Source organism: Aythya marila (assembly GCF_965140915.1).
Source record: "Aythya marila genome assembly, chromosome: 29".
In the NCBI taxonomy this organism is placed as follows: Eukaryota; Metazoa; Chordata; class Aves; order Anseriformes; family Anatidae; genus Aythya; species Aythya marila.
This window is the reverse complement of record NC_139070.1, coordinates 2767574-2782646: the sequence shown is the minus strand read 5'-3', so window position 1 is coordinate 2782646 and position 15073 is coordinate 2767574. Positions and strand designations below refer to the sequence as shown.

At 62.6% G+C, this 15073-nt stretch overlaps 1 protein-coding gene across 2 annotated transcripts; it reads left to right on the top strand.

The window, feature by feature from the left end:
- Nucleotides 1-453: 453 nt before the first annotated feature.
- TUFT1 (tuftelin 1) lies at nucleotides 454-14499 on the top strand. 2 transcript variants are annotated; one of them, XM_082781194.1, is made up of 13 exons: nucleotides 456-623; nucleotides 4853-4921; nucleotides 5251-5355; nucleotides 5725-5811; nucleotides 7512-7592; nucleotides 7931-8002; nucleotides 8657-8770; nucleotides 10188-10316; nucleotides 11031-11125; nucleotides 11687-11792; nucleotides 12330-12413; nucleotides 13034-13134; nucleotides 13428-14499. In XM_082781194.1, exons 1-13 carry the CDS (start codon nucleotides 564-566, stop codon nucleotides 13480-13482), a joined length of 1158 nt encoding a protein of 385 aa, XP_082637320.1. In that variant the 5' UTR covers nucleotides 456-563; the 3' UTR covers nucleotides 13483-14499. The 2 variants fall into 2 exon arrangements, with proteins under 2 accessions (XP_082637321.1, XP_082637320.1); XM_082781195.1 differs by lacking the exon at nucleotides 7512-7592 and having other exon boundaries at nucleotides 454-623.
- The last annotated feature ends 574 nt before the right edge of the window (nucleotides 14500-15073 follow it).

The following is a 15073-nucleotide window of genomic DNA, read 5'->3' as shown; positions in this document are numbered from 1 at the left end:
CTGCAGCCAGCGTGTGCCCCCAGTGACCACACGGGGCCTGGGGCTGGTGGCGAGGCTGAGGCCGGCTGAGCTCATTGCATTGGTACCCAGGCAGCGAGGCTGAGGCCGGCTGAGCTCATCGCAGCGGTACGCGGTGCTTAGTGCCTGGCACACCCAGGGACGCCATCCCTGAGCCCCGCGGTGCCAAATGGAGGCTCCCTGGGGTGCAAGGGGGAGAAGGCTGCGGGGGCACGGCCTGGTGGGCTTTGGGATGCTGTGGCTCGGTGTGGCTTGGCACAGCTTGGCATGGCACGGCTCGGCTCGGTGTGGCACGGCTCGGCTCAGCACATTTTGGCTCGGTTTGGCACATTTTGGCTCAGTTTGGTTTGGTTTGGCTCGGCTCAGCCCCCCACCGGGACCCCCTGGTGCAGCCCCTCGGCACATCAAGGGTGCCAGGGGCGTGGCCAACGCAGAAGGGGCGTGGCCAATTGATCGGGCGTGGCCGCGAGGCGGGGGCGTGTCCGGGGGCGTGGCCGTATATAAGCGCGGGGGCGGCGGCGCGGGGCCGCAGTCGCGGCGGGGCCATGACCGGGCGGCAGGGCTGGTGCGCGGTGCTGGACGTGCGGCCCCACGGCCAGAGCCCGGTGAGCTCCGCCCGGGGCCCGGCCCCGCTGCCTCCTCGCGGTCCTGGGGGGTGGCGGGGAGGAGGTCCCGGGGGGGAGCTGCTCGGGGGGCGCCCTCGGGGCTCGCCCTGGGGCTGGGGGCAGCGTTGCCCGCCGGGGTGGGGGCTGCGCCCGGCCCTCGTCCTCGTGTCCCCGTCCTCGTGTCCTCGCCTGGCCGAAGCGCTGAGTTTTGGGAGGGCGGGCGGGTGGGCGAGCGGCTGCTGCAGGCTGGGCGATGGCATCGGGACCCCGCTGCCCCCCGGTGGGTCCGGGCTCCCCTCGGTCGGTCCCTCGGGGCTCTGCAGCTGCGGCTCCGGGGTCCCGCGGCGGTTCTCCAACCGTCCCCCTGGAGCTGCGGTGCGGAGCCAGCAGTGAACGTGCTCGGGCAATCGCTCCCTGGCTTGCTCGGCGGCCTCCTGTTTTCCCTTCCACCTCCTTCGCTCTTCCCCATTGCAGCCGGGCGGCTGCGGAAAGGCCAGGCCCAGGGTGGGGCAGCGACCGGCAGCCAGCCCCGTGCGCCCCGACCTCCCGGCGAGGCCGTGGGACCCCCCCGGCCGGCGGCACCGAGCCCCTGGGTGCTCGGCCTGGGCCTCGGCGGGCTGCGGCCCCCCAAAACGCCGCCTCGACGGCTGCCGGGGCCACGGCGTTTCGGGTGCCGGCAGCCGCCCGGCCGAGCCCTGCCGGGTGAGTCACCCCGAGTCTCCCCGGGAGAAGCCCTCATTCCCCGCAGCTTCCCTGGCCTTATAAGGAGCGATTGCAGAGTTGGGCTCGTTTAGCTAATGGGTTATTACGGTGATAACTGCCTCTGGAGCGCTGGGGCTCTGCAGCTGTTTGCTAATGATCCTCGGCGATACCCTCTGGGTCAGGTCAGGCCTGTTCCTGTTTAACAGTCGGGACGGACAGACAGACGGAGGGACGGACGGATGGAGCGCTGTCCCTGTGGTTGCCCTTGTTGGGACCGCTCCGACCCCTGGCTGGTGCTGCCCCCGCACCCATCCTGGAGGCAGGAGGGCTGCCTGGCACCCTTGGGCGCTTCCCTTGAGCCCTGGTGGGGTTGTCCAGGCTCGACGGTGAAAAACACACCCAAAGACTTAAAATCGGCTTCACCTGAAAGCCAGCAGCCAGCCTAGCTGAGGTTGCTCGCCTTCATTTCCAGGGGATCAGCTCTTTTTTGGGAATTTGGACCCAAAGCACGGGCAGAGAATTGTTGAGCGCCTTTTCTCAAAGGGCGCCGGCCTCGGAGTGCCGGGGCTGCAGCGGGAACCTCACCGAGCTCCCCGCATCGTGGTGAATTCCCGAGGCTCGTGGTAAAAGCCGTGAGCCCGCGGTGCGGGGCGTGGGGCAGCCTCCTGTGCTGGACCTGCTGGGTTGGGGCGTGAAGGAAGCGGCTGCTCCGTGGGGTTGTGTTTTCTCCCCAAAAGCGAGGTGAGAGGCAGCCCGTCGCCTCCTGGGTGCTGTCGGGTTGCAAAACTTGCTTCCTCCCGCGGAAAGTAACGGAGGGGGCCCAAAATCCGCTGTCCCCTCTGTTTTGGGGCCACGCGGAGCAGCTCGGGAGTTGTAAACAGGAGGCAGGGCTGATTTAATGATAGCCCAGAGGTGAAGGAGTGGGGCTGGCGCGGGGGAGTTCCCGCGGCTCCGCTCTTCCTGCTTGGAGCCCGATTCGGCACCGGGGGCGGGCGGGCGCCCGTGCTCCTGGGGGGCTCAGGGCAGGGGGCTCAGGGCAGGGGGCTGCTCCCGGGAACCTCCTGGCACCGGTGGGATCGTGGCCAGGGGCTGCGGGGGGAGCCCCCTGCCTGGGTGCAGGTCGGGGGGGTTGGATGGAGCTCGGGGTCGCCGGGGCTCCTTTGAGCCTCCCCAGGGTGTGCGTGCTGCTGGGCTGGGCTTGGCGGAGCTGCGTAACGCTGTTGTGCCTCTCTGCGGGATCGGTGCCCCTAACGGAGGGGCTGGTGGTGCTTCCTGGCTGCTTCCTCCCTTAAAGGGGGGCTTTGTGCCTTGTGGCCCCTCTGCAGCTTTCCCAGAACACGTCGCCTCCTTTGTCTGGACCGGCCGTGGGGTCCTGCAGGGCTGTGTGGGGAGGGGTTTGCAGCAAACACCGTGCCGACGGGGCCAGGCTTCTCCCCAGGTGGTCGGCAGAGCCCCGCTCCAGCACCCGCCTCGCAGCTCGCTGCTGAAACCTCCCCTCCGTCCCCCCGGCGTGCACGGGAGAGGCCGGAGGCAGCCGGAGCCGTCCCCAGCCGGCATTTGCATGGTTCCCTTCCTGCTCGGGTGACCTTGGGTCTCGCGGCGCCGGCTGCTTTGCTCCCTGCTGCTTCGCTCCCTGCTTCGCTCCGTTCCTCGCCACGTCTGCTCGGCGTCAACCCGCAGACGGCTCCCTTGGGTTCTGGTGCGGGTTCTGGCTGGCTCTGACTGCGGGGCTGGCAATGGGCTTGCGCTCGCTGCTTATCGCCACGCATCTGCCCCGGGAGCGCGATTCCCTCGCGGCGCTGGCAGCGTCCCACCCTCGCGTGGGCTTGGCGGGCCGGGGACGGCCGTGCTGGCGAGCGTGAGAGCCTCACGCTTGTAAACAAAGCTGCGAGCGGGACACGTGAAGAGACTACGACACGTTCCCCGTGGCTCCGAGGCGCTGAGCCGGCGGCCCATGCCGGGGCTGGCTGCTGCGTGGCTGCGCGCCGAGCCCTATGAGCACGTCTCCGCTGGCTTGGGGCGCGGGGGTGGCACCGTGCGGCAGCCCTGTGGTGGGTGCTCGCTGGGGGGATCCCCCCATAGGAGCGGGACTGCGGCGAGGGAGGCTCCATCCCATGCGTTTGGTGCAGCACAGTGGGGAGCGGGGGGTGCTCTGCGTGCTGGAGCTGCCGTGAAGCTGGGGGCGCCTCTCAGACCTCGCCAGCAAAATGGGCGATGTGGGAGTGTGCCCTGCATCGAGCTCTTCCAGCACTTTTCTGCCCCTTTCTAACGTCTTGGCTCCTGCCTAGGAAAATGTCCCCCGGAGTGGATGTTGCAGGCAAGGCAGGGGGTGCTCGCAGAGCCCAAGTGCTTTTTTTTTTGTTGGGCTTTGGCCTTGCCGGGGGAATGAGGGGCTCCAGCGGGGAGCTCGGCTCCAGCAGCGATCTGCAGGAGGGCTCCTCGTCTCCAGGGAGCAGAGCTAGCGAGAGCAGTGTACGCACAATGTTTTGGAAACAAACAGATGGCTTGTCGAGACTTGGACGGCGAAGGCAGCGCTTGAAAGCCGGGCGGCAGAAATGCCTTGACGCTGCTCTGCAGGGCAGGAGGCTGACGTGGCCAGGTGTGGCGAGGGGCGGGCGCCCGTGGCTGCGCGGGCACCGAGCTGGGCTCCGCGATGCCTGCGTCACCGCCGCCGAGCAGCTCCTGTTTTCGGGGCTGCCTTCAGCGAGCAGCATGAGCGACGGCTGCCCGGGAGCCAGCGAGGTCAGTCCGGGGGGGTTCTGTGCTGCGCCGTGAGCGCCCGAGGCTGAAATGGGGCATTTTGGGTGCCTTCAGCCTGCTTGAAGGCTGTTTGTGTGCTCTGGCTCTCTGGCCATCTCCAGCCTTGTGCTGGACGTCGCTGAAACATCCCCTGTTTGGGTAGGAAGGGTTTGGGTGAGGAGTTGGTGGAGCAATGAAGGTGAACCTGGTCCCTGCGCGGGTGCTGGTGCCGACGAGTTTCCACGCAGCCGGAGCCGTGGTTTGGGGAGCTGCTGCTGCTCCTGAAGGGCTCGGCTGGCAGGGAAGGGGCAGTGTCCTGGTGGTCGGCACGTGTCGGGGCTGTCTCGGGAGGGCAGGGAGAGGAGGAGTGCCTGCGGGTGCCCGAGCTGGGAGCAGCTGCTTTTGCCCTTCTCTGGGGCTGCCACTGAATGTCACCAAGGTCCCCAACGTGACCGGTAATGGTCGTGACTCCTCGCGTTAAAATGAGTCCAGCAATTGCTTCTGCAGCCCGCCTGCATTACCTCAGCCTTGGCTGGGCTACGGCTCCTCCAAGCCTTGATGGATTTGATAAATGCAGTCGTTGTGTGCTAACTCTTACTCATTTTAATCCGGGTGTTGTTTCGTAGGCTGCAGCCTGAACCCACGGGGGAGGCAGCGTGCTCCTGCCTCTGCAGCGATGCTGAGCTGGCTTGCAGAAACGCACCAGCCCGGCACCTGCTGCCGCGGGACCGGAGCTGGATGTGGGCAACTTTCAGGAGTTCAAAGCTAAAACCTGCCTCTTGTTTCAGGAGAGCGTGAAGGTGCTGAGGCTGACGCTGCCGAATGACCTGCCAGGGGACAGGCAGGTGAAGCAGAAGGTGAGTTCCCCACGCGGGTCCTGGCTTCGTGCACTGGTGGCGCTGGCCATGGGCTCTGTGTCTCGCTGCCCGGTGCCTTTGTGTGTGGGAGCTCCCAGGCGGAGCCTCCCCGGTGCTGGAAATGTGAGCTCAGGAGCTGATGCGGGGAGGGGGCAGATGTTTCAGGGAGGCTGAGCCAGGAAGCTCCTCTCCAAAACTTTGTTTGAAGATTCGGTGCGGGTTCCCTGAGCCGTGCTCAGTGCTGCTCGTTCCTCTGCTGAAGTGCACGATGCTGGGGGAGCTGTGCCAGCCAGTCCCGTCTCAGTCCCTGCTCTTTCTGTGTCCTGCAGCCCGTGGGGAAAGCCTTCGCCATGGTGGCCAACAGGTCGAGCAATGGTCACTCGCTGGCATCCGAGTGCATCAAGTCCAACGACGGCGATGAGGAGATCATTAAGGTATGGCCCCAGCTCGCTGCTGCTGCTGCCTTTGTGTTTCCTGACCAGTGGGACTGAGAACAGGGCTTCGTCTGGAGCTCCCCGTGCAGGCACAGAGCGCTCCCCGAGCTGGGGCTCGCTTCTGCTTGGAGGGCACTGGGGACACAGCGAGGAGCCAGGGTGGCTGCAAGCTGGGGGCTGTGCAAGGAGGTGGGGAGGAGGCAGCGGCACCCAAGCGAAGCCGAGGGAGGCGAAGGGGGAGCCCGCTGAGTGCATCCAGGGGGTCCCAGTCTCCAAGGAGCTGGGCTTGGGCTGCCCTCACTGGGCTACCAGCACGCGGGGTGGGCGAGCCAGCGGCCGTGCCGGTGCCAAGGTCTCTCCTTCGCCCAGGTTTATCTCAAGGCAAGGGCCGAGGGCGGTGTGAACCACGAGGAGCACGTCAGCCAGCTGAAAAGCGAAGTTCGATACATCCAAGAGGTAGCTACGTCTGCGGGGGGCTGGTGGCGGGGGGCTGGTGGCGGGGGGCTGCACACTCTGCTTGTGGGGCGCACAGCAGCAAGCTGGCAGCGGGGCTGAACCCTCCGGTCTGCTGACGTGCCTGTACAGGGCAGCAGTCTAATCAAGCACCATAAATTAATTCAGCCTGACTAATTGCTCTGCTATATGGACTGAATTTGAAGAGAATTGCGTGATGACTTTCCCCCAAGGCTGTCCCCTGCATGCCTGGGTGCGGCGCAACCGGAGCCTCTTGTTAAAAGGCAGTTTCTTTGGTATGTCTCATCTCCCAAAGTAAACTGGATGGTGAGGCTCCGGGACGATTAACCCTTCCCTCTGCTCCTGGTGGGGATGTGACTTCTGGGGAGGTGGAGAGAGCTGCTTGCAGGACATGGAAGCGGTTGCATGCGTGTTCTGGTCTGGGCAGCTTGACTTGGCCAAAATAAAAAAAAAATGGGGGGAAAAGAAATTTGGGTTTGCTCTCCTGGAGGAATCTCTGTGCTGGGTGCTGGCCCCAGGGAGAGCGAGGGCAGATCTGGTAGGGCAGCCTCCAGCTCTCCCACGTCATCCTTCTGACTCCTCTGCCAGAACGCATGTTTTCCCCCCTGAAAGCAGCCAGACCTTGGTGCTGCCTCCTGTCTGCAGCGCAGCCTCACTCCGGCGCTGGAGCCTCCCCAGGGCCGCGGCGCGCCGGGGGCGTTAGTCACCCAGCCCTTATCTCTCAGCCGCCTGGATGCTGCAGTTTTGTGTGATCCTTCCCCCTTCTGGGGCTTCGGCTTCAGCTGTTCTGATCTGAGCTTTCCCGTAGCTCCCCAGGTCAGGTTTCGGAAGGCCTCGCGGCAGCTGCCGAGCGTGGCTTTGGCCGCAGAGGCTGCCTGCAGCCCTGTCAGAATAGCTGAAGCAGCTTAACCGTGCAGAACGACCTAATCCTGCATGTGAAAAGCAGGGAATGAGCTAAACCAGTCAGTGGTGGTGGTGGTACCGGCCTGTCCGCGCTCCTCGGGGGGTCGAGGAGGGCCCCCCAGGACGGCTGGACGCGGTGGCAGCAGCTCGGGGCCGTGGGTGCTCCTCGGGAGCTGCTCCTGCCTCCTGTCCCGTCCTGCCGCTGCCAGTCCCAGGCAAAATGCTTTGCCCCGATGCCTCCGGCCTCTAAAACCCAGCGGCGTTACCGGGGCAGGGCTGCGAAGCTGGGAGCTTTTCTTTGAAAAGGGCCAGAGCCACAGCCCCGAAGCGCTTGCTGCAGCTGGGGTGAAAGCCCGTAAATCATTCCTCTGGCTCACTTTCCCTGACTAATTTGGGGAGCTGCAAGTCAAGACCACACTTGTCTGAGCCCTGCAGGGTGGCAGAGAGCGCTGGGAACAGCAAGGGGCTCCTTGGCACCTCATAGGTGAAATCGATGATTAATGAACGAAAAATCTGCAGCGCCTCCAGGTTGTTGCCTTTCTTTTTTTTTTTTTTTTTGCCTGTGATTGTGTGAGAAAGCTGCCTGGTGAGGACGGTGCCAGCACTGCTTGCAGGCAGAACTCGTGGCACCCATGGGTGCCAGGGGCAGGTTGGTAGAGAAGCACTCGATGGCCTATCGGCACCGGGCGTCCTCGCGGCCCCCGCGCCCCCGTTTGGTGTCTGTTGGGCTGCGTGACTCTGTCGGTGCAGATCAAGCTAAATTGACTTGCCTTTGCCAGGCTAGAAGTTCTTTGAAGAAGCTGCGGGAAGACTTAAGTAGTAAACTTGAGAACAGACAAGGAGATAAACAGCATGCACAGGTAACGGGAGCGTGTCTTGGGCGTTAAATGGCACTCACTTTAAAAAAAATAAATCACCTTTGGGTCCAGAAAATGATAAAAGGGGCCTTAAAGATCATGGTGCTTGTGGCAAGTGAAAGCCCCGTTGGTCCCACGTAGAGGTGAAATGAGAAACCTCTACAAGTGTGCGACGAGGAGTCAGTAAGCAAACTGTTGGCTGGCCAAACGCACCCTCGCATGTTTGTTGGCAAGAATCGGGGCCTGGAGCGGCTGCGGTGCCCAGAGCTGGCTCTGCATGCGGGCGCGGGTGGCGGTGTCGGGAGGCGTCATGCCCGTCGGTGTCACCTTGTCCCGTGCAGGTGGTGCTGGAGAAGCAGAACGGGAGCTGGCTGCACCCCGAGAGTCCCCGCTCCAACTCCTGGGAGGACCAGGTACGTGGCCAGGGAGAGACGTCAGCTCTTGGAAAGAAATCCCGGTTTGATTTTGGGGTCTTCCTCCCGGCGGGTAGCTCTGAGCCTGGTCAGCACGCAGTCAGACCTTTCTGCCTCGTCTTTCACAGCAAACCCCAGCACTGGGCTTTTACTGGTGTCAGACCAGGCACAGAGCGCTGCCCAGAGAAATAGGAATGTGCACAGTGGGCTTTTACAGCTGCACACACACAGGCCTTTTAGAGGAAGGGTTAATGAAGATCTGAGGTCTGTGAATACTTCCTCAGCTCTCCGTCCTTCCCCCGGCTGGAGCAGGCTGCCTGGGAGCCAAACGCTGCCAGGGGCGTTCCAGGGGCCGGGATTTCAGGATGGGTCACTGGGGACTTGGTTCACGCCGCCGGGTTTCAGGTTGCCCAAGTGCGGATCAGGATGGCATCCTGAAAACAGGGATTGGGAGGCGACCAGGTGATAGCATGTGCGTTATCTGAGGGCTGGAAGCTGTCGCTGGGGTGTGGGAGGTGAGGACAGGAGTGCCTCGTGTTGTTCAGGTGGAGGGTTGATGTTGCAGGCTTTGTAACCAACAGCACTGCCCACAGAGGGGTGGAGGGCTCCTCTGGTAACTCCTCGCTGCTGATCCTTCCCTGTCACCGTCTGCAGGAGGAGGATTATTCGGGAGACGACGTGGAGAAGATCCGACAGACAGCGAAGAGGCTGTTCACAAAGCTGCAGGAGGCTGAGAAGCGCCATCAGTTGGAGAAGAAGGACCTTGAGGTGAGTGTGCTGTGCGCTTCCCTGTTGGAAAAGTGATTTTAGTTCATTTCTCATAGAATCAGTAAGGTTGGAAAAGCCCTCCAAGCTCACCTGGTCCAACCATCCCCCTCCCACCGATGTCACCCACTGCACCCTGTCCCCAAGCACCACGTCCAACCTCTCCTTGAACACCCCCAGAGATGGTGACTCCACCACCTCCCTGGGCAACCCGTCCCAATGCCTGACTGCTCTGTCTGAGCAGAAATATCTCATTTCCAACCTATTTTTGGAAGCCTGAGTCGTTGCACAGGCTCTCAAGCTTCTGCTGTGCACAGCTCTCCCCTTCACCGCAGAGTCCCGGCTCCGCGTTGCTGTGTCCTGGCTCCTGCCTGTGGTCGTTTTTGCTCTGCAAACCCGCAGTAGCCCCCAGGGAGGAGCAGCACAGCCTCCTGCAGCATGGGGAGGAAGGGTTGTGGCCTGTCCCCAGGCAGCTGTGGGACGAAACCACCGGGGTGCGCAGGGCCGGGTCGGCGCTGACAGCAGCTCCCTGCCACGCGGTGCTGACGGAGCCGCGGCGTTGGCTTCCCTCGCTTCCTGGGCGCTGCTGATTAATGCTCCCCTCGGTTTGTTTTCCGCTGCCTGCACGGGCAGGGCCGCGCGTGCCGGTGGGAGAGGTGACGTCCCGCTTGCGTCCCGTCCCGCAGACCAAACTGGTCCCAGGCCGCCTGGGGGCCTTCCTGCCGCGGGCCGGGCACGGCGTCCTCCGGGGAGGGGGCTGAGCGGTGACCGCTTCCTCCGGCACGGGGCTGGCCGCCCGCTGAGGTGGCGCTTGCCCCGAGCACCTCCGTCCCCGTGCGCAGGAAGCAGCGTGTTTGTGGCAGCGCCGTGAGGGCTCGCTTGGTGTTGGTCAGCTGTGGGGCTGGATGGAGGTGTGGGAGATGCCCGGGGTGGTGTTTAGGTCCCGATTTGCTTGGTCTGAGCCTGCTCCCGGCCGTCGTGGGGACTCACAGGGTGCCCCCATCCCCTCTCTGCCCCTGAGCCTTTGATGCTTGCGTGAGGCTGGCTCCTGAGGTCCCTGTGCCGTTGATGTGTGGCTCCCGAGGTCGGTTCCGCAGGCAGGTGTCCCAGGAGCAGCCTGCGAACAGCCCCAGAACACGCACGGCTGAGCACGGACGTGGGTTTGTGTCTGAGGTCCCTTTATTGCTCCAGCGTTGAGGCGCTCGCTCCTTTGAAGTGCTTTGAAGCCGGGGAGCTTTCTAAAGAACCTTTTCTCTCTGAAGCACGTCGGGCTGCGTGCTGAGACGCCCGGCTGCCTTCAGCAAAATCTGCCTGCCGCGGCTTCAAGCAGCTTCAAAACGCAGGGGGAGGAGGGCCGGGGTGCTTCGCCCACCTGCGTGCACCAGGGTTGATGACAAAGGGGTCTCTGTCTCGTTTGCAGAGGGCGGCCTCGCAGTACCAGGAGGAAGCCGAGCGAACGAGCTCTGCCCTGCGGAGAGCGGAGAAGAGCGTGCTGGAGAAGGAGCTGCAGGTGGACGAGCTGCAGCGGCTGCTGGCAGGGATGGAGAAGGTACTGACCCCGCGGCTGTGCCGGGGGAAGGGGGAGCCCCGTGGTGCCGAGGCCGGCAGAGCTCCCCACAGACCTGCTGGGGAACAGATCCCACGGGAGATGTGTCCTGGGCTTGGACCTGCTGCCTGGAGAGCTTCCCTCCCCAACCGGGCTTTACCCAGAAGCCTCTGACGAAGCGGTTGTGGACAGATAAATTTGATCGCTCCTGTTTTAGGCTTGCGGTTCCCAGGTCTAGAAGATCTGGTTGGTCTGTGCAGAGTCTGTCTTCTGGGTATCCTAGAGACGAGCGTGCAGTCTAGACAGCTGCCCGGTTCTTCTTCTCGTGGGGGCATTAACACAACCTTCAGCCTGGATTTCTTTTCCAGCTGTGGGCTGCTCCTAATAACATGAAACATAACTAACATTAAATAACATTAAACTCGTGAACGTAAGCGTGGCACGAGCACGAAGCGATCTGGGGCACGTCCCCTGGCCCAAAAGCAGCGGAGGAGAAGGCTGTGTGCCCTCCTGCAGCGTGGGGGAGAAGGACAGGGACTCCTGCTGCTGGTCACCCTGTGGCTGCCCCTGTCCGTCCCGCAGGCTCAGCAGCGAGGCTGCCCGGGGGGCTGCGGGGCTGTGCAGCTCCCCACTCTCTATCAGCTCGGTGAGGGAGGCCGAAGAGCAGCGTTGCGACTCGTTCCCCCGCGTGTAACTCGGCCTCTCGCTCTGCCGCAGGAGCACAGGGGCTTGCTGCTGAAGATGAAAGAAGGCGAAGCGGAGCTGGCGAGGCTGAGAAGCGCGGAAGGCGACAGACTCGCCGAACAAGACCGGTGAGGCTCGGCCTCCGCTGGGGCTGCCAGCTCCGGAGCAAGCCCACGCCGCTGGGTCGGGGTGTCAGCTCGCTGGGGCATGACTGCACATTCCTGCGAAGGGCGTGCTCACGCTCTGGCTTGCAAAACAGCTCCCTGCTCCCCGGCGCTGACTAATCTCCAAACGCCTCCCGCAGCCCTGCTGGGCGCTGGAGCCGCGCTGCCCTGGGACCTCTAGCGGCCGCGGCTCTCCCCTCGGTGTTGGGTTTGCTCGGCCCGGCCGGCTCCCTGTGCTCCGGGGGTTAATTGGCGAGGAGATGTTTCTGGAAGGCCTCGTTTGTGGCCTGGCTCTTCCTGATGTTCCTGTGTCCCCGCAGCGTGTTGTCGGGAGTCTTTGTGGCTCCTGCTTGAATTGGTTTTGTCTCTGCCTCTCCTTACCTCGTCTGGCCGAAATATTTTAGCACCCGTGTTGCTGTAGGGGAAGCCTGGCTGCTGAAAGCTGCTCTGGGTGCAGCTGAGCGAGTGCTGCCCTTCTGGGAAGCCGTCTGACGGCTCCTGGACTCCCCCTTTGTGCTTTCCCAGGTCGGCCAAGCTGGAGAAGGAGGTGGCCATGCTGCGGGAGAAGATCCACCACCTGGACGACATGCTGAAGAGCCAGCAGCGCAAGGTCCGCCAGATGATCGAGCAGGTGAGAGGAGCGGGACGGGACGGAGGAGACACCTCACGGGGTTTAAAAACAAAGAACAGAACTCTTCAGCTGCTTGGAAGCAAATAATTGCTGGTTTGTGAGGCTGATTCCCTCGGCAAACCGGAGGGGGCCAGGTTCAAAGGCGGCCCAGAGCCCTGTCCAGCTGCCCCGGAGCAGGGACAGACCCTGAGGTGAGAGCCCAAGGACTGCAGCGCGAGCGGTGGCGGTGCAGGCGCCCGGGAAGGGTAATAAAAGGGCTCAGTGATCCCAGTTTGGCCTGCTGAAAGAGTTAAGTCTCACTGTGTAAGCAGAGGCTCTTTCACCTAGGGCTTAATTCTCAGACTTAATTTGAAGCTTTTTTTTATTGTGTTTTTTTTTTTTTTGTTTTTTTTTTTTTTTTAATGCAGACCTTGGAGTTAATGTTGTGGGTGTTTGCAGGCAGGACGGCTGGCTGAGCTGCCCTCCTTCCTCAGCACTGCTCTAGCCCAGGCGTATGTGAAAGGGATTTTTAGCAACTGCAAACGTTCTTTTTTTCAGCTCCAGAACTCCAAAACGGTGATTCAGGCCAAAGATGCTGTGATCCAGGAGCTCAAGGAGAAGGTCGCTTACTTGGAGGCTGAGGTGTGTCCTAGCAGGGCTTTTTTTTTTGCCTTGGAAAACGTGCCCCGTGTGGCCCCAAGGGCTGTGCTGGTTCTTGAGGCTGGTGTGGGGGCTCCCAGTGAAGCCGGGGCTGCTGGAGCAGCCGTGAGCTCCAAGGGAGTCCAAAATAATCTCAGCAAGCACGTTTCTCTGGCAGCTAAACCCTTCTTGCCTACAAAGCTGCAGTTGACTGCATGCGTGTCAGAAATTAAAATTGCATTCCTGCCTCTGGGATTGTAGCAAGTGTCAAACTTCTCTCCTTTTTTGGATAAAAACCGAGCCTGCGTCAGCAGTTCTAGCATTTTCTTCCCTCCTTGGTGACTTACTTCACTAAGCTCTGCATGGGGACAGTGTGTGAGCAAAGCCCGTGGTGAACCCAGGCAGAGAGCGGGTCTGGCTGCCTGTACCAGCTGGAGAGATGGCACGGGTGGGCTTCCAGGTTCTCCGGTCCTACACAGCTCCCCTGGCCCCCCTTTGTAGGGCTGGGTTTCATCTCCCGTGGGAAAACCTTCCCCAGTGTGAGAGAAAGTGGAGCGGTGCTGCCCAGGAGGTGATGGGCGTCCCAGCTGCCCTTCGCTAACCGTCCCTCCCGTCTCTTGCAGAACCTGGAGATGCACGACCGCATAGAGCACCTGATTGAGAAGCAAGTGAGTCGGGGTGGCCACAGCTCCAGGGCGCGCTCCAAGTCGGAGTACGTGAGCAGGTAGGCACGGGGCCTGTTGGGCTGCTCGGTGGCTTTATTGCAGCTCCGCATCCCGTGTGGAGATGGCGCTGGGCTTGGGGCTGCTGCCTGGGTGGCAGCATGTTGTGCTGTGTCTGCTGGCAGGGGGCTCTCCTGCCCAGTGCTGCTCCCTCAGGGGAGTGCCAGGAACATAGGGCCCTCCTGTGGAGCAGAGGAATATTCGAGGAGCAGTGCTGGGACAGGACCAGCCCCCTGGGTTTCTCCCAGGCACCATCCAGTTCCACCAGGCTGAACAAATCCTTTCTCTCTTGCAGCAAAAGGCTGTCGGGCCCCAAGCCGCTGCCTCTCATCCGAGTGGTGGAAACATGAGTTTCGAGGGCCAGAGTGAGCTGAAGACTCTCCCCTTGTTATCCTTGACCGGACTTCCCTGCTTGACTGCCGTTTTCTGGCCTCTGTGCTCAGTCTGCCCTGGACCCGCCAGCAGAGGGCTGTGCCCTGGAGCACCGCGGCACCCGAGGACAGACACAGCCGGGGCGGTGCTGGCAGAGGAGGGAGATCTACGAGGTGTCCACGCTGCTGTCCCACGGGGTCCCACAGCCACGTGGAGGCCGGTCTGGAGGCTGGCTTGGCTAGGGAGGCTGGGGCCAGCTGGCCCCGTGGTGGATGAGGTGGCTCCCTGGCTGGAGAGCCAGGCTCGTTTTCCCTGCCCCGTCCTGGGTTTGCTGGGGCTGCTCCGTGAGCAGCCGTGGCTTCTGAAGGGTCTTGTCCAAACAGCGCCGCCTCTTCAGATTGCAGCTTGCCACCGTGGACTTGGTGTTCAATCTGTTTTTAAGAAACAAAGCAAAGATTCACTCTCACAAAGAAGAAGAAAGAAATCCTCCTGAAACAGGACTCCTTCCTACAAAACAAGCCCCATGCGTGACCAGTTGGGAGCCTCCACCTCTGACCTCCAGCACATCTGGCTGCTCCGGACTTGGCAAAGGTTCGTGTGGCCGAAGTCACCGTACCGACATGCTTCTCCCAGTCCCTCTCTCAAGAGTGTAGAGAAATCGTGCCCCACGTACATCTAGCGTTTAAACCCAGAGGCAGCTTGGTTTGTCCCTGTATTTATTTCAATAAATTATTGGTGTCTTCCAAGGATGTGGTGACAGGCACGATTGCTGCTGTCCAGCTCCAGGGGAGCGTGTTTGAGGACTGCCTGTCCCACGTTTGAACTGGAAAATACCAAACCAGCTTCCTCGGGGCTTGCCTGGTGCTGCCTTCCTAAAGGAGTCGGGCAACCGAGAGGAGCGCTGCCGGCGTCTGTGCTGAGCATGGCCGTGAGCCGTGTGTTGTGCGCGCACCTCACAATACAGAACCGTGCCTTATCTGTCAGACCGTGCTCCGTTCAATAGATGTTACCAGAGAAATGGCCTGGGCTGTGCTGTGGAGATGTTTGGGGCTCGGGGGGGGGGGGGGCTCTGTGTGCTATAGGTGACGCTGTGTGCCTTGGTTTTATTTATTTTCCCTTTCTTCTTGCTGATCACTGGACCTTTCCCTGCCCTTCCCCTGCTCCTTCCCTCCCTGACCCAAGCTGTGCCCGCTGCCTGCAGCCCTTCCCTCTCCCCCTGCGTCCCCAGGGGCTGCAGGGGGCACCCCAGGAGCCTGCCCTGGAGCCTGGGGAGGGTTTTGGGGCCGTGTCCGTCTGGGGCTGCCCCCTCCGGGGCTCTTGGCCCCGCCGCCCTCGGGCGCTGCCTCCTGGGCCAGGCCCGGGACCTTCCAGCGCTGCCCCCGTTGCCAGGGCGACGGCCGAGGCGCGGCACTACATCTCCCAGAACGCCTCGCGAGGCCGCGCGGCGGACTACACTTCCCAGCATCCCCCGCTGCCTCATGCTGGGGCGGGGGTTGGTAGAGGGAAGAGGCCGCGGACTACATTTCCCAGCATGCCGTTTCCCCGAGCGGAGGGCGGCTCCGTACGGTG

Coding starts and splice junctions, on each gene's coding strand:
- TUFT1 (XM_082781194.1), top strand. CDS start 564: ATGACCGGGCGGCAGGGCTGGTGCGCGGTGCTGGACGTGCGGCCCCAC. Junction 5,356..5,724: donor GCGATGAGGAGATCATTAAG/GTATGGCCCCAG, acceptor TCCTTCGCCCAG/GTTTATCTCAAGGCAAGGGC. Junction 10,317..11,030: donor TGCTGGCAGGGATGGAGAAG/GTACTGACCCCG, acceptor GCTCTGCCGCAG/GAGCACAGGGGCTTGCTGCT.